Here is a 19,287-nt window from a genome sequence, read left to right as displayed (position 1 = left end):
CTCTCCGTGGAGACGATATTACCCAGCCGCTGGTGTCTAAATGAGATACCTCATCATAATCCCATGGCTGGTCACCTAGACTACGACAGGACATTACACCGCATAATGGCCTGTTAGCCCTGGTGGATTATGCAACGTGGTGTTCCCGAGGCAGCGCCTCAGCTGCATGTCTGACAGTGACGGAGCGGGCTTGGCTTCTGTGTCTTGCTTAAGGGCACGCGGTTATTGTACAGAGCCGGCCTGTTATCTATTAATGATGGTGCAATCTCCCAAACCATTAGGCACTCGCAAAAAACTTGAGGCAAAAGCGGTCACTGAAAACTCTGCGGCCGTTATCATGCTCGACATGTTTTTTGAGGTATAAACCGAGACTGCTTTTTTCTTTGTGTTATTTCTTTCAGTTTGCATGCAAAAAAAACACAACATGCAGTAAAAGCAGGTTTGAAGCAGTTGGTTGAGAGTTGCTCGAAACAGCAAATGTAGACAAAACATTTTTTATCAAAAACTACACATACGCATATGACTAGAAATGTTTCTGGTGTACTGCTGGACCGACCTCCACAGACTGCCAATTCCAGACGCAGTCCCACAAAAGGCGATGCATCAAGAAAGCTGCTCTGCAATGCAAATTCTCCTCCCCAATGGATTATGGCCAAAGCGCCAGCCCGTATAGTAATTAGTTCTAGTAAATAAAATGAGTATGCACGTGTCTTAAGTTGGTGTGGTTTTATGTACGAGCATATTTTTCTCCTGGGAAGAAAGACTTTCCTGTCACCGCTACGATTCTTTAAGCCTCTGTGGACTTTCAATATTTCCGAGCTGTATTCAATGTTTTGTCAGCATGATGGACAAGAAAGCTTTGGAGATTTGAATTTGAAAAGACAGCAGGGAGGCTATTGTCCCCAGACAATATAGTATGAGGGTTTGGGGGCGCTGATGTTTTCCCGTATGTATCCATCCATACACAGGAAATCACGCTTTCACCGAAAGAGATAGGACCGTCCTTGCACAATGTCATGGCCAAAGAAATACACAAACACACTTGCAAGCACTAAGACATACACAATGTGCACACCCTTCTCCTCTGCTTTGCGCTTTTTTGTTGCCTCTCCTTTACAAGGACAGGCAGCTCTTTTAGAAATGTTGTAGTTTTATTTTTTTCCCCCAATCTTCTTAAGTCAATGTGGCTTTCTTTCTTTGCCACACAGGTACTGACTTAAAGCGCTGTCACATACCTAGTTTCTCTTTTCAAAACATTTTCTAAAGAAATACAAAGTGACAGACACAAGACAAACCATTGCAATTTCAGACTTCACACTCGCACACACGCACACGCACACACACACACACACACGGACACACACACACACACACACACACACACACAAACAAGCACTCAAAGTAATCAAAGATAGAATCCACTTCTAAGTACCTGTCATATTTCTCATACTGCATATGTAAATACCTTTTTTGACATCGAGTGATGTTTCTTTTTCAAGACGTAACAGGTTAAAGTTTTACTGCCTCACTGAAAGTCATGTGTCCTTCCTCAAAAGGACACTTTGGGCAATTGCAAATGCAGTTTGGAGGCAAACAGCCCAGTCGGCTTGCAGGGAGAACCTCGTCCGACCCGATTGCAGGACATGAACCAAAACGGGGCCATTTGTTGACATGGAGTCTGGTAAAGGAAAGGTCAAGGAGTGGGAGAGGACCGTTTTTTTTTTGCTTGACATCTGGGCCGAAGAGAACATTCACAATGCGCTCAATAAAGTCCTTTATGAAGTAATTTGAGATAAACCGGGGGAGAAGGGATTTGTGCGGACGGTAAATCAGCGCAGAGTCAAAGTGAAAAAAACATTTTTTACAGCTTTTTTTCAAAGTCCGTGATTCCCTGTGCCGAGGTGGCAGCTCTCGAGACGAAAAAAAAGAGGAAAAGTCATTCCTTCGTACACGCCCCCCGAAAGCAAATCATTTGGTACGCTTAACTAAATGCAGAAAAAGAAAGAAACAAAAGTATGAATTCCATTCAGATCCCGACTGGCCAAACAGACTACGGCTGGTGAAGGCGCCCTCAAACTGTCTGGGGGGGATTTTGGAAGGTTGTTCTTCTTAATATTATTTTAATATGCCAAACTAATTTCCTCAAGCTTTAATTCGTTATACACAGTTATCTGCTCCACTTAAAATATTCCAATCATAATACGCAGACGCCGTGTATCATCAGTTAATGCAGCAAGACCAATCCATTTGGACTTTAACTAAGTATTGTTTGGCTTAAATGCAACATTCATATTCTGTGTATTCACCCGCTCATTAGCCGCTAAATCCCGAATACGGTGCACCAGTTACTTTGACACTACAGTTGATATTAGGGTAAATTTTTCTGTCTTTATTTGTCTGAGCGTTTATTGTTCCGTTTTAATTCCCCTCTCCCTGCACTAGTTTACTCTGGTTCCTCTGAGCACTGGAGGTCGATGGAATGACTTAAGTTGAGAGGAATGATAATAAAGTGGAGCGGAATTAAATTGAACTGAAGTTCAATGTGATAAATGGCAATCTTTTCCCCTGCCACTCTTCTATCCCCCTTCCCCAACAATGCGTCACACTGAGGTCCTTCTGTTCACAATAGATCAAATTAAATGTGTATATTTAGAAGTGTTGCACCATTGAGGGGTCCGAGACCCCTTTTAAGCCTCTGGTGATTCAGTCCCAATGTCTTGGAACAAAGTTTTATTGCAAAGCGTCAGTAGCCAAAAACTCAAGCTCATACTGGCTGGAATTACATTAGGTTCCTGGCAACATCGACTTATTGAACAGTCTATCAGGAGGAATTGGGGAAACTAGTGGGGGCTCAGTGATTTTTAATGGCACGAGGAAACACAACTTGAGATTTAATGGGTTGGAATCAACAAAATGGCCTGGGAAACAGAACATCTATCTTGCAAATGGTCACTCAATTCAGTGGAGGGACATTCTGTTCATCTACGAATGAAATGTTTGTTTTAATGACTCAAATAAATTGATTTGTTAAATCGATTTATTTGAAAGTACAGAGCGTTCTTTTATTTACATTGTTGACTGCCTTATTCCTCTTTTATACAGACCAGCATTGTGGGATTTACCCGGTATCATCTGGAAAACAATATTAGCTTAGACCCTTTAACTATTTTTTTTTTTTACACATCTATCTGCCATACAAGGGACATTAGCTCTGCATCGGGATACATACCCAACACCAAATGACTTTGCTTCAACATCAGAGGAGAAAGAATAAAGCTAGATTATGGCTTGATACAAAAATAAAAAAATAGAGACTTCATCTCATAAGCAGTGACTTAAAAAATGCAACATTCAAGATTAACTGAACTGTGAAAGCCAAAGAGCAACACAATAAATAAAGTCTAAAGAAACCATCCAAACATGCAGCTTTATGTTTATTCAGGAGGCCTTTCACGCAGTGTGATGTACAGTATGGGGAGCCAAAGAGCTGAGTTGCCTATTTGGAAACACATTGAAAGCCTCGGAGCCAAACACAGTGTGTTTGAACTGCCGCTTCCTCCAAAGTAAGAATAATAACTTGAAGCTTAAAATTCCTAATCTCCCTTAATATTTACCTCTGCTTTTATATCCCTGTGTGCTGCTACTATTGTGCCCGCACACGGATGGAGACCAGCAGAAACACACGCACACGCACACACACACACACGCACACACACACACACACACACACACACACACGCTCACTCATTAGCAGCACAACAGGGAAGTGGAAAGTTAATCATGGTGCTACGACAGCCGCGCAGTCACTGAACCACACACACTTGCAAAAGGTCCGTGCACCTTCAGCATGTATGTTGGGGGGGTGGGTCATACATGTGTCAACCACTCCACACAACCACACACAGACGCACACACATTAGCATAGAAGGAGTTAGTTTAAACAAGCACTAAATAGGTAGAAAACAGGAACGCTAGTATGGCCTCCTGGAGTCCTGGCAAATAACGGCACGTCAAAGTGTTACATTTGTGTGTGTGTGTGTGTGTGTGTGTGTGTGTGTGTGTGTGTGTGTGTGTGTGTGTGTGCTTAGAATAAAACACTCACCAGCAACATGTATAGTTCTATCTCCAAAATGCTAAATGCCGTCTGACCCTAAAGCCACGGCAGCACTCTGTTCACTATTTATTTTTCATTAAACACTGGCTGGCTCTGACCTGCTGCAAGCCTCATTAGAATACACTTCCCTTAATGACTCGCATTAGGCAACACACACACACACACACACGCCATGAATTGTGCTAGCCGCTGTGAGAGTATGCGTAGAGGCAGGCTGACTCCTCCTCGTCCCACGTCCATGTTCTTCTTGAGTGTTGTTTGAAAGAGGGATGTGCGGGCAGAGAGAAAGACGGATGAAATTAATAAAGAAGGGAAACAAAATAAAATCTTTCGCTTTCAGGTGGTGATTGACGAAGATCAGGGGGGCTGTTTTTGTCTGCGTGATGTTGTTAATGAAAGTGATGCTGAGAAAGGTGGGAGGCTGGAGGATGAAGACAGACAGCGGCGTGGAGAGATTAAGCGAAAAGAAACACATCGTTCATTTCTGTGTGCCCGACTCCCATGTGGCGCTCCTTAATCGCAAGGACGCGGATCGAACGAGAGAGGTTTTGTGGGGAGATTGTGGATTCTGCGTAATGTGACAGTGTGAGTTTTGTTTTGCTCCCTTTGACAGTGGGGTCAGAGGTCAGGGTCAGTCATACACAGCTGTTGCTTTGGTTGTCTCGCCCAAGGAACCTTCAAAAAGTAGGGAAATGTGTTCCTCAACTCACTGTGCCCATATTTTGTGGTGCTGAATTAGTCAATCAGTCATTTTAATTAAATTCAATACAGGCCCCGGCCTTTAAAAAAAAAATGTGCTAAAGGATGGTAATTACCCTCTCATTGAGGACGGGAAAATGACCTTAATTTGGCAAGTCATTAATACCAGCGGCTTTCCTTAGTTTTGTTTTACACCTTTTGAACTTCTCTCAGAGTAGTTATACTAATAAGAGCCGCCCGCCTTGCATCCATATTCATCTGCAATGCTCTCAAAACATCTTAATGAAAATGAAAAAGGACTCGTCCAGATTGGTAATGTCATCAATAAACATTCCCTTTAAATCCTCCTTTCATCTCTTCGGCACTCATAAATAATCTGTCAATACACCAGGGTCAGGAAGAAGAAGAAGCAATAGTGCTAAAATTTAAAGATTGGAATATATTGAAATATTTTTATATTATATTTGTTTAAAAATTCTCTTTACATCCTGTCAGCAATCAGTTAATTAAACGCTCTGACAAAAGCTCACTAACAGTAGCTATGATCTTTATTTAAGTTCGTTGTTGTAAATTTGGGGTTTTTTGGGTATATATGTTTTCAAATCTAGCTTACTCTGGAACTGAATGAGTGTCACTTACTATATATTATTTGGCAAAGAGTAACAAATCAAAGAGTAACAGCTTGTTTCAAGCTGGACATATTTTTTACGTTGATGTACAGTGTTTTTAACTGCTTCAGACTTTTGGGAAGGAGCCATGAGAGAGAGCGAGAATCTTCATCAAAGCGCTACTGAGAATCCCTTCTCATAAATTCAAGGGTTTAAGGAGCAAGACAGGACATACACATACATGAAAACACTCCGGCTGAGACAGTGAGATTTTCAGATTCCATATCTTAGCTTAAAGGGCCCCGATTGGTTGGAAATGGTCCATTACGAGACAGATGTTATCAGACGGCCGGGAAACCCTGTGTCTCTGCTGGACCAAATACACACCGTTCACGACTAAACAATAATGGATTCTATGGATATTTGTTTCCTTATATCTCACATTCTGTCTCTTCCTCAGATTTGTGACATACAACACAGGAGAGGAAATACAGGCTGACGGCAACCTGGATGATTATGTTTCTCTGTGTGTGTCGCGGGGGAACCTGTATTCAAGTTGATTCTGATAGCCGGTTCCAGTTTCAGGTTGATAGAATATCCATATTTGCTTAATGTAGCAATTGGCATTAATTCCATGAGTAACTTGATGACGATGAAGTTAATATCCACCACTGATGAGGCAGCATAACATTTCACGCAACTTGCTTTTCCACGTCTCAATGGAAGCCCCTGGTGCCGGCACACATAAACGTGCAAACTCTGTTTAGAGCCGACTTCTCTTTTCTCCACCTCTCTGTCACTAAGATATTTTAAATATGCAGTTTCCTATTCACTTGGGTTCATTCCAGGTATCTCATCATTTATATTATTACATCTTTTTCCTCACCACTTCCTCCTCCACATGATCCCTCACAGTGCAATGCGCTAGCTATTAAACAGATACAACTGTTTTCCTTCTGTCTCCTCCTCTAAATACCTCTCTCTTCAGACAAAACATCTCACCAGCCAATCAAAAGTCAACAACATAACCTCCATATCAGTGTCAATCAGCTACTGTGTTCTCTCAGTGTCTCTGGAATCAGACGGACACTCAGTCGGCCAACTACTCACTCTTCACGTCTTTGATCTCCCCGCCTGTAGTGTCCTCCTCCAGAAGGGATGCGATACGGTAATGTTGCGCAATATAAAAAAGAGAACCAGCCGACCGTCTACTCAGCTGATGAATCAACTATGTTTAGACAAAGTATTTTGGGCTGCATCGGTTTCCATAATGGTATACATAGGGCTAATGATCACACTTGGGTACCTGAAAATACAGCATTGTTAATTACAGTTACTCGTATCCTGGTGAAAAGTGTAAACAGCATGTGCCATATAAACTTAATTATCATCTTATTGCAGCACCTTTTGGATCATTTGAGAACCATAAAGCAATATACAAATAATAACAAACTAAATAATTAAACTCATGATAATTGCATGTGAAGACATTTCATTTTTCAATTAAAAGTTAAGTAAATGTTTTGCTTTTGCTTTAAAGCTGTTATTATTTGGGTGATTAATCGTCCTTTTTAGGGGTTTATTTTTTTTAGTGTTTTTTGTGTTTTTTTTTTTTTACCCCTTTGCTTTTCAAAACCATGACTGAATGGGATTAGTATTGCTTCACTTCTCCTCCCTGCCAGTCATCCAGTCAGCCTGACAGTAATCCATCTGCCAATCCAGTCAGTCAATCAATTGGTTGAGCTCCATTTTGAATCTAATACAAACGGCGTGCCAAAGAGGGAACACTGATTACACTGAGTGCTACTCAGGATAATGAGTGCGATCAAGGTTCCCCGCCGGCACATACACACATGGCCTGTACATACAAGACGTACAGACAGACACACTACACACAGTCATCAATCTCTGTGCTTATTCACTTATTTACAGTAGCTGTCTGTTTTCTCTAAAGACACATCAGAGAGCCGTTGAATTTCATGAATAATTGAACACATTTAGTTGTCTCGATTTGTCTTTTGTACTTCTAAAAGTGGGGAGACAAACAAATCACAAACATCTGCTGATGTCTCAAGTGTTTTCATCGTCAGAACTATTAGTGTTGGCGAGGGGGAAGGGGGAAGTCCAACGTCTCTCTTTAAATCCCAATGACTTTTTCCTATTCGCGCTGAGATTTCTTCCTCTATACTTATGGATAATTAGGCCTTGTGAATATGCATGGTCTTGCATTGTTACATTTCTCCTCTAATATGATGGAAACCACTCCAACAACGAACTGAAATGAAGCCAAACGGGACGCCACTTTTCAATTGCAATACTTAAAAGCTCCACTTAAAGTACATGAAAAAGCAACATAACTACAATTGTCTCTGAAATTACAGGAATTATTTTTCATCCATGCATGGCGTCCTACATTTACATTTAGACTATATGCCAGAGTTAAGATGAATGAATGCCCACGTGATTGACATGCATAGACTGTTTTTAAATATTTACCAGCAAAGGAAACTATGATTCTATGATATATATATATATATATATATATATATATATATATATATATATATATATATATATATATATATATATAATTATTAGGAGTGGATATGTAGCTACGTGCAAGACGTTCTGTTTCAGTTTGAGACGTCCTTTTGGTCCGCCACTTGTTGTCCATCAGCTGCAGCATGCTCGTCTGCTCAGCCCAGTTAGCCGGGTTACCCAAGTTTAATGGACAACGCTTTGTGGAGTGCTGGAGCCATTACTGCTAATTGCATCCGCCTATATGAGCATCTGCACGTGGATTAGATTAGATGCGGCTGTCAAGCACGATGGGGGAGGTTAAAAAAAACTAAATCGCAAAGCATTAATTCAATTTTGAACATTAGACATGATCCATTCGCGAGGGTGTGGATAAATAAGGCTGCAGTGTGGCAAAGCGTACAGGCCATGTTGTCACAGCAGCACGTGTTGAATGCACAAGAAATAAATACAGCTTTGACAACTGTAATACCATGGAATTAGTGCGAGAGTTAACCTCCTACTCTGCCGCCGTGTCTCGTTCTGTTGCCTGATCTCTCCCCCTCTCGCTCCTCTGTCCACAGAAATTAGATGGCATCAGCTGAAGAAGCTCAGCACAGCACAGACAGGAGACACACAAAAAACATTTAGTGACGCTGGCGTAGCGTCACCGGCAAATGATGTCATGGGCAATAAATGTACATTTGACCACTCGGGTAATGGATTGGGAGATGGGAGAGGAGAGATGGAGACAGGGATGAAGTGAAAGGGAAGGGGGGAGGGCGGGGGATCCAGAGACAGGAAGCAATATAATGAAATCAGAGAGTGAAGGAAAGAAGAGGACGGCAGATATGGAGGAAAGTGGAGAAGGTGACAAGTGTTGATGATGTGGACGGAGGAAGAGAGAGGAGAGACGGGAGGAGGGAGGGGAAATAGAAAGGCATATAAAGAGACACAGAACGAGAGAGAGAGAGAGAGAGAGAGAGAGAGAGAGAGAGATGGAGAGAATGATTATGAGTGAAAACGTTTGGCTCTCAATCAGGATATGGACTCCATAAATAACATGCTCTCTCAGTCAACAGCATGTCGTCACCACATTCACACACTCTCTCGCTCTCACACACATCGCAGGGCTGAGCCGCTGGTGGAAGGGAAAGGAGAAGGGAGGGGGGGGGAGCAAATGTAGCTGTTGCCGTCATAAAAAAATGAAGAAATCTACAGAGAAAATTCACTCTAACTCAAAGAAAACAATCGGAATTGCACCAGATTTTCCTCATTCTGTGTCTAATTCCATTTTGTTCTCCTTCTCCGCCACTCAATATGCTCTGGTTCTTTGCTCATTGGTATTCATGTTGTGCTTGTTCTTCGTATTTACTGCGCAAGGCACCCTGTTAATGACATTGTATTGCTTTTCGGCTAGGACTTTCTGATATATCTCAGGATACAAATGAGACAGAGAGAAACAGAGACAGATGAAGAAGGAATCAGGCGAAATAGAGACTATAAAAGATACAAAGAGAGACAAAGGGAAATCAAGACAAATGGCGAAATGAAAACCAGGCTCATTTCGGCCATGCGTGTGATCAATCTTCAGGTTCTCAATGCATGCATTCTCTTTGCATGCATTGAGAACAGGTATGTAGTGTGAGGGATTGTACCACCAGTGGCTCATAATAATCAGGAAGAAGCAGATGTCCGGAGTGGGCATGAGTAATGGGTTTGGTTTTGTTTGAAAATCTAGTTTTTAAAACTGTATTTATGTGTGACGATGAACCATAAGCACAGACTCTATTTATTTCATTGCCCCTAATACCGGTTGGTTTTCTGTTCGTCATCAAAACACACAATTGTGCACTTAACTCATGGGTGTAGCTTGCTTGCATAATTTAAAAGTTCTTCAGTTGGCAGTGACTGCCAATGTGTTTTAGAGGTCTTCACAGTTCCAAAAAGTTGGACCTGATCCAAACAGACCAGAGGAAAACCTACGCACAACCAAATGTGCAGAAAGACCTGATCCCAGAGAGACATGAAGAACTAGGGCTGGAGCCAATGTCTTGTTTTTTTGCAATCAAAGCTCCCTTGTTGTGTCTTCGTGTCTTTGATTGGAGGACAGCTATGCGATTTGTATTTGCACAAGCTAATCCATGTGTTTAATCACATCATATTTTTCTAATTGAATATCTTGATTACAGTTTACACAAGCTCCAAACGCAGTGTTGGGTTTGGTGAAGTATGTGCAACGCTATTGATGAGTTATGTTTGCGAAAGAGATAACATGACTGACTACAGGCTGGCATTAAAACATGTTGTACTTTCCATGAACTTCTGTTCCACTGACAATCTGCAATCTGCTTCCTTTCTATTATGAAAAAAATATGATTTTATTGATTCTTGAAGGGGTGTTCTTCGCCTCCTCCCCCCTGACCACGCGGAGGTTCAAAGGTCGGGGTCAACAGAGCAACACGGCGTGTCTGGTACTAGTTGACATTCAGCGCCTTGCTTAAGAACAGCAGAGGAACCTTTCACAGTTAACACAGATGCTAAAACCTGTAAATATAACAGGAAATGCTTGTTGACAGTTCAGTACTGCTCTTTGCAATTGACCAGTACATGAACACAATATTATATCTCTGCCTGAGGTGTCTCTCCATGTACCATAAAACCTGTCTGAATAGCTGACTGTTATCAGTATTGCCTCTATCTGACTCTGTGTCTGACTCCGTGTCTGACTCCGAGTCTCCCACGCTCTCCCACTCTAGTCTCTTCATCTGTCATCTGTTCAGTATTCTCTCGTGTCTTTTCCCCGGATCTGACTTGTGTCTTTTCCACCCACATCCTATCTTTACCCATCCCCTTCTAACCGCCCCATCGCCTACTTTTCATATTTTCATATTCAATTCATATTCAAGGGAGCTTAATTGGCATGACCTCTGCGTCTCTCTGCCTCTCTACGGGTTTATAGCTTTCAATTATTTTCTTTTTCCTCTGTTGTTTAAAGTGATGTTTCATTAAGGGATTATCTTTTCTGGTGCTGAGGCTTCAATCCCAAGATTGTTTTTATTTGTATTTAATCATATTACAAAAGCTAAATGGAAATGGCACAGTCCATGAACTCTCCTCAGTGTCAGGAAAATAAAATAGATTCTCTACTTTGGGAAAAGTCTTGTTGCAGAAGAAATGATGCAATGCTGAAAATGCAGTTCAAATGACATGTAGTGACATTTGTCAATTCAATATCTGGCCAATTAAAAGTCACAGAAGTAGCATTTGTAGCATTATTTTTAGAGATGTACCAATCGATCTCCTGATGATCAAAACGCGACGGTTGCCAGCTGATTGGCCATGACCGGGGACCGGACCGTCTGTCACATATTTCAGATGTTTTTGCCGGTCACATTTATGGACACAGTGCAGCTGTTGCGTGATAGTTTTTAAATTGCACAAATTGGCACAGACAGTAAGGTCGCAGCTCTACTCAGTTCATTATAACACTATCATGATTTGTTTTAATACAATCTTGTATAATGTAGCTTTTGGCCAGAGACTTATAATACTTGAATAATAATCATAATACAGTTGTTTGAAGATGTTTCCACAGGAATTTGAAATATATATTTGGGAGGTAATTATTACCAGTCTGTTCAGTATTTGGTTACGCTCTACGTATCTTATAATACGTAATACAACTAAGATGCCAAGTATGCAAATAATTATGTAAAATTATGTATTTCTTAATCATTTAAATTATGGGGTTTAATGCACATAACCACTATGGATAACAACAAGAAAGTAACATTTAGATTTTCTTCAGTCCAATGCAAATAATTTTTTGGGGACGGTTCAAAGATGGTGATTGAACAAAAAGGTTAATCTGGAGCCTTGCTGTCAATTATAGTTATAAGAGAAAGAAAATCAGCCCAAAAACACGTTGTAAAATCTGTTCGCCTTTTTTTTATCTGATGTGTTCAACATTTACGTGCCTCGAAGGGGATCATAACAGCTTAACTAATAGTGACCGACCTCTCAAAAGGGCTTTTCTTTACGAATGCTAACACAGTTTTTTTTTGTTCTTTACTTCTGAACGAGCTCTCGGCCCCGTCTCGCTTCACCCTGTCTCATTGCCTGTCTGTCTTCCAGCCGTGTCTCAGTGTCTTTCTCCCGCTTGTCTGGCTCTCTCTTTATTTTCACCGCCCATTTCCTCTGTCCTTCCAGACAACGTGGACTTCGGTGCACGAGCCTTGTAGCTGTTCGCTTCACTCAGTCCGCGGATGCTTCCTGACGGTGTTTCTCATTGTCTTTGCTCGGCCGTGCGCTGCTGTCATTAATTATGAAGTCTCAAATGGATTTCCTTTACACTGTCTCGCGCACACATAAGTACACGTAAGTACAAAAGAAGACAGTGAACTCTTCCAACAGGAGAGTTCATCTGACTATGTATGTGTGTGTGCACATGCATCACTGTCTGTGTAGGTTGGCACATACCCCAAGGAATCCTGTCAATCAAACCGGCTTGCAATTTGTCAGAGAAACAAGGCACTTACCAAGACAGGCGATGTGTATAAGCGTGTCTCTGTGTGCGTTTAAGAGTGTGTGTGTGTGTGTGTGTGTGTGTGTGTGTGTGTGTGTGTGTGTGTGTGTGTGTGTGTGTGTGTGTGTGTGTGTGTGCATACCGGTAATACATACTGCTCTTATGTGCTTATGCATGCATGGCATGATATCTTAAGACACATATAGGAAACCGTTTTGTGTGGACGCGGGAGCAGATTTCATGTAGCATGAAAAGGAAGACAGTGCACACGCACACACAATCCTTCTGAGAGACAAAACTGGCAGCTCTCTTTCTTCTACTCGTGTCATTCATTCCTCCCTCTTTCCATATCTGTTATTCCCTGAAGTGTTTCCCCTTCACCTTTTTTCTCTTTACTCTGCATGCCCATCCTCCTTTCTGATTTCCTGCACGGCACAAAATATGTATGTATACTAGATGAGGAGCTATCAGTAGAAGACAGCTCATCATCTTTAAAATATACACATGATGTCAGTCTGTTGGAACGAGTTCAACTTGATTTTCAACTATCTTTTTTAACAGATAATTTTTAAAGATAATTAGTCAAAAATAGTAGATAATTAGTCAAAAATAGTAAATAAAATAAGGGATGTCAAATCCCTTTATACCCAATTACTGCTTCTGAATTCAAGTGGATTGCTTTTCGCAATTATTTCGAGGACACTGTTTCAATAAAAGTGAGGTTTTACCCTGGAGCGCTTTTTCCTGCACTCTTCACCATCAGACATCAATTGCTATTCCTCCTTACTTTCTTTCTCAGTCTGTCTCTTTCCGTTTGCCTTCCATGCCGCTCCATTTTCTCAACTTCTTTCCGTCTACATCCACTTCTCTCTTTTTTCAGTTTTTCTTTCCATCTCCCTCTTTCACTTACCTTCTCTGCAGCTTTCACATAATCCCCAAAGACAACATTCCTATTTCCTAAGCCATTTATGCTCTGTTTGTGTGTGTCTGTCGGGGTGTGTGTATGTGTGTGTGTGTGTGTGTGTGTGTGTCCCTCGTGACATAGTGATGTGCGTCACCAGGGACTTATCGACTTCCTTAGACTCTTTCTTTAGGTCAGTTGACTTAAACAGCCCGACCCCATTGGCGGATAAGCCAAGTCCACTCTTCACTAAAAGTCAAGTGACAAATTGGCTTCCCAGTTAAACACAAACACACACACACACACACACACACACACACACACACACACACGGTCTAATTTATGGTCATGCATCTTGAGTGAACTCTCAGAAGAGCAGTGACTGCATTATGTGGGTCTTTTCAGCTCCTCTTCTCTCCCTCAAAACGTCGGAGCAGAAGTCATTTGAAATGACCTGACTGGCTCCTTTGTTGGCTCCTCATGTGTTATGGAGGTAGCCAAAATATTAGCACCACACTAGTGAGGACTGACAAGTTGATTCGGTCAGCCATTGTTCCTCTGTTTGCGAGTGAGGAAAAGTGAATCGCACACACTCTTTCTCACAGGTACATTTCCACTTTTCCGTTTCACCTTTGACCTCACCGTCAGTTACCAGCTGGTGTAGCACAAACTGGCCGAATTACACGCAGTCAAAATCACAGCTGACATCACAGCAAGTCTTACCCTGACTCCACAAGTGGTCAACTAAATCACAATAACAACTACCAGAGCAAAATCAAAACAAGCTTAGAAAGCAGTATACAATAATAATAATGAAAAGAATAACCACTGGCTTCGTCAATACAGGAAACATTGAGAGAACACATTTTGAGCACAGCAGATGTGAAAGGACAGAGTTGATAGAGGTTGGAAAGAGTAGAGGGAAGTTAAGTTGAGGAAGAGGAGAGCACAGTGCGATAACTTAAGAGCCGAACAGTGTTTACTTTCTGAAGTTAGAGAAGAGCACAAGGACCAGAAGCAGAGTAGGCCCTCAGCAGAGAAGCAGAGCATCGGTATCATGAAGGAGGAGATAAAAAAAATGCATACTCACCAAGCTGACTGCGTCTTTGAGCGTACGCTACCACCACCGCGGCCAGAACTACACAGCACAGCGATGTCACAAGGTTTGCCATCTGTAGACACACACACAGTAGAGTCATGAGCGTGAGCGCATGCGAGAGACAAGAGTGAGCGTGTCCGCCTGTCGTCCCGATTGACGGACAGACCCATAGACGCCTACAACGCCATGGAGGAGATGCAGGGATAGCCGCTTCCTGTCCTCTCTCTGTGTCTCTCAGTGTCTCCCTTTCTTCTTTTTTTGCGACTGCGATCACTTCTGAGGCCTTTTTATCTGCCCTTCACTTGTTTCCCCTCCTACTCGTCAAACTCCCTTATTTCTTTACTCCTCACACTGGTGTTATCCTTTTCCCTGTATAACCTTTCTTTCTCTCTCTCTGTTTATGTGTCTCCCTCTCTCCCTTTCCCTCTGTTCATCAGCCTAATGGGTCCATCCTCCCTGGGATGGGCTATGGCCAGCAGCTCTTAAAGGTATAGCACACCATAAACAAACGGGCAGCCTTCATGTACAACATCAATACCTCGCGGGCATCCCCGCCGCCTCATTGTTGCCTCACACGAAGCGTTTACAACCTAAAGTTTAACATTGGAGTGTTTGAGGTCGAGATGGAAGAGGTGAAAGGCGCTCTCATCTCTTGCTTTCCTCATACTCTCATCTCTCCGTGTTGTGTTCTTCCCCCATCTCAGCATGTCACTCACTGTCTTCATTTCCTTGCATTATAAACAAGGAAAGCTTCACTTTTTTCTACTTTAAAGGGAATAGTTCAACGTTTCATGGCGATCGAGCTAAGACGATAGATATTAAGTGAATCTTCACGTTTTTTGAAGGAAAAGTTCCAGATTTTGAGAAATGTTCATTTCCCTTTCTTGCCGAGATGTCAGCGGCTACTGTAGCTTAGCATAAAGAGTGGAAACAGGAAGAAATCTAACAAAACCCTCCCGACAGCGACGCTAAAGCTCACTAACTAACTAACACATATGTCATTTGTTTGTTCCATACAAAAAACAAAGTGTAAACAAATTGAGTTTTTATGTGGGGTTAGACAATGTGTTGGTCTGTAACCAGCAGTAAGCATCATGTTTAGCGTACAGACAGAGTGGTATACATCTTCTCGTTTCAAATGTTTACTTAAATCTGTAAATGAAAAGGACTTGTTAAGTGTTGACGTGTCTTTAACCGCCTCCATCTGTGTGGCGTCTCAGGACTGTAGGACAGGTTGCCAGGTACGGTTGGCGGTCACAGGTTTGGGTTTTAGTCTCCTTGTCAAGATCGCAGTTCAAACAGTCACAAAGCATGCTGGTTAATGAGCTCAGAAGATGATCCTATTGAGAAAGGGCCCTTTCTTTTCTTTCTTTTTTTTGCTTCCTCGCTTCCACTAGGAGGTGAAAGGTCAGAGGTCAGGGTCAGCGTTAACATAACTACACTATTGGTAAGCTTGTAAGGATTCACCGTCGTGTTCAAGGACACTTAAGCAGGGGGGACACCCAAAAAGGAGGCCCCTGTCGTCTCTGTGTGGGCTGCTCCTCTGCCTCCTCTCCGTCTGTAAGAGAGCCAACTGTCTCTCCTCGCTGAACAAAGGTTGTCTTGGGGTCTGCCCGCTGCTGAGACTTGCGGTGAGTAAGGTGTCTGTGTCTGCATGTGTTAGGACAGAGTGAGCGCTCTAAATAGAGGCGAAGAAAGGAAAGTGATTTTCCTTGTTCTTTTGATGCACAACTCCAGCTGTTACAAACCACTGTCATCTCCCATTATCTCTTGGTCTGTGTTTAGCTTCACCCTTTCTTTTATTTTTTCTGTCTCTCTTACTCACTTCTACTCTTCATTCTCTCTTCCACTTCTCTTCTTCTGCCATATCCCTCTGAGTCTTCCTCACTCTCTTCGGTGCAGTTTCTCCCCATTCCCCTCTCGCGAAAACTATCCTCCGCTCTCTGCGTTTTCTCCTTGTCAAAGTTGAGCATGAACGCCGCTGCAACGTGTTTAAGCGTCTCGGAAAGATGAGACACAACGTCAAGTACTGCCGGGCGACAGTGAAGAACACAAGAAGGCTTTTACGGTCCCACTAACATCTCTCACAAGGCAATAAAACAGTGAGACATTGCACATACGCAGAGATGTTTTCATGAAGGACAAATCCAAAATGAGAAGCTTTTACATCCACACAGCTTTTTACATCGTCTTACACTGCAAAAATTATTCTGTCAACTTTCACATGTAAGTTATTCATAATGTGAAGAATACTGGGGTTTTTAGATTAATTCTGTGTTTATTTATTTTGTTGTACGTCAAAGCGACACAAAGAGGAAGGTTTTTCTCATGAGAAAGCATTACCATGATACCACCGAAGAAGTGTCTCGGTATGAAAAGTCAAAAATTAAATGCGAGAGAGAGAGAAGAAAAATGTTTTCTGCCAAAGAGGAGTCCACAAGATGCACATTGCCACTGCTGCCTGTGTTGTAGTGCGTCCGGGTCTGGCCTCTCTACCGAGACCGTGGATGCTTCAAAAATGTCATACTAACTAACTATTTAGTCAGAAACCAACAGTATACGAGTTGCATACTATTGGTGAAATATTACAGTATGCAAACACACATGCCGGCATGAATGTCCCACAAGGCATTGCGATAGTGACAACAGCGTTCAAAAGAGACGGTGGCGGTCAGCTCTGCAATGCATGTTACGCTTCGATTTAAGTGTAAAACCAGGATTAGCGTGAACTTAAGTTTGATTTGAACTGCGAATAATTCAACTTAAAAACTGGTGTTCATTGTAATTTACTGATGCTATTCTTTCAAATACACTGGATTATGTGGATATGTGTTCAGCGGAGCTATAATTTATCTTCAAAGCAAATCATCGTCGAGTTGGGAACAAATATAATACCCACCATACCGCATAATTTGAGTCCACTATTTCTCTTTTGCTTTCTCTTCCCAGTTATAATTGGTCTGAGCGTTTGTACTGGGAACTCTTTAGAGTCTGATTTGGACTTTTTGATATAGAGAGGAGTGGGCGTTCCCACCTGCGACTTTTGAAAGAGGGAAATAGTGACTGGAAGTTTGCATATGATTGATTGTTAGATTGTGTGTGTGTGTGTGTGTGTGTGTGTGTGTGTGTGTGTGTGTGTGTGTGTGTGTGTGTGTGTGTGTGTGTGTGTGTGTGTGATTGGCAGCTCATATGTATTTAATCTGAGAAGATATTGAGGAGAGTGACAGGGGGTGAAATTAAAATTGCATCCCTTGTCAGAGCATCACAATCCCCATCTCTGCTCTTCAAGTGCTGGTGGTTTCAAAATCCAAATGGTGTGTGTGTGTGTGTGTGTGTGTGTGTGTGTGTGTGTGTGTGTGTGTGTGTGTGTGTGTGTGTGTGTGTGTGTGTGTGTGTGCATGAAGCTGTGGGGGTATTTAGCCCGTCTATCAGCAAACAATACAGTTTTGAAATCTGACAGCTTCAGATCGCTCATATAATGACAGCCCACAGGCGGTTAGCGCTGCAATCACACAAACTCAATACAAACCCTCCTGCCTTTATCCATCCGTCCACCCCTCCCAACTCTCCCATGTATTCCCTTCTTCCTCTTCTTCTTTTTCCTCCTCTTCTTCCATATTTATTTATTCATTTCTTATTGGAGAGGAAAGGGCTGAATAGGCGTGATTCTTTTGGCTGCTTAATTAAAATATATAATTCATCGCTGCGTCAAATGATTTTGCCTCTGCGTCTTTGTGGAGTCCGATTTGGGAACATTTGCATTTAAATTGGAAAGCCAGGAGGGAAATACACTAGGCGGGCCGGTGTGTGTGTGTGTGTGTGTCTGTGTGTCTGTGTGTGAGAGAAAATAGAAGGCACCATTCCATATCTTAAAGAAATGCACATATGTACTCTCTTTCTTTCTTTGGTCTCCTTTCTCTCACAAGAGAAGCGTCCAAATGAAAATCGGTTGGCCAAATGGCACTAGTGAACATCCTGTAATGGGAAACTTGGAGGTTTGTCCCTTCAAATAACAGCGTTGTGTCCGCGAACAGTCATATGTTCAATCAGTAAGTTTCTGTCTTTCTCCCAAAAAACGTCCCACCCCCCCCTGACAACCAACTGCCACAAATAGAATAGTTCATTACAAGCGTCTCTGCAGAGAAAATAAAGTAAAGCATCCTCCCGGGCAATAAATGAGCTCTCTGATTTATAGCAAGAGTAGAGTTTACAGCCTTCAGGCACATCAAGCACAGCTATCAAATACGCAGGAGAAGCTTACAGTAGAGGACTTAAACTGTTGTTCATTATGTTCATCAGCAGGAAAATTTGTTTTCTTTCAAAGTGAGTTATCCATCATGGGAGAGTAAGGACACCTGCTCTGCCAAACTGAAATACATCTTATTCAGTAACTCCTTTAGGGTATGTACCGAATGTAGATTTATGGATGTCACGGGCAGTTAAAGTGTATATGATGCTGAGACAGTGGAACATTATCCTGCTGGGAGGTAATTGGAGGTCGCCTGTTTTTATGACACTGAAACCAGTGTGTCTGGCACCGTGGAACACGTTAAAAGTCTGTAAAATGAGACCTATTTCTGCCTGCTTGCTTTATGGACTGATTCACAGCGGCACAACTCCCCATCTGCAGCAAAGGCCTTTGCATAAAAACAGGAACAAGTGTCCAACACAGCGGCATGACAGAGAGAAACACAACCGTACTACACTTCTCTTGGAGCTAGAACATAAAGCCGCCTAAAGGAGTAGGACCATTGTAGCTAAAACATTTTTTTTTGCCGATTTAGAACAATGTCTTAAATGATAGATACTCACAGAGGAAAC

General features: G+C 42.1%; 1 protein-coding gene across 1 annotated transcript in view; it reads right to left on the bottom strand.

Moving 5' to 3' along the window:
• The window catches only part of cntfr (ciliary neurotrophic factor receptor), a gene marked incomplete at its 3' end in the record, with an annotated part of 202,516 nt that overhangs the window by 104,665 nt on the left and 78,564 nt on the right, over positions 1-19,287 (bottom strand). The window contains exon 3 of the mRNA XM_079234913.1: positions 14,458-14,539. Within this exon, the coding sequence (XP_079091039.1) occupies positions 14,458-14,539 (82 nt within the window). The remainder of the gene's footprint in view (positions 1-14,457; positions 14,540-19,287) is intronic.

This window comes from Taurulus bubalis, assembly GCF_910589615.1.
Source record: "Taurulus bubalis genome assembly, chromosome: 19".
Classification (NCBI taxonomy): Eukaryota; Metazoa; Chordata; class Actinopteri; order Perciformes; family Cottidae; genus Taurulus; species Taurulus bubalis.
The sequence above is the reverse complement of the archived record's forward strand: the minus strand, read 5'-3'. Positions and strand labels throughout refer to the sequence as shown.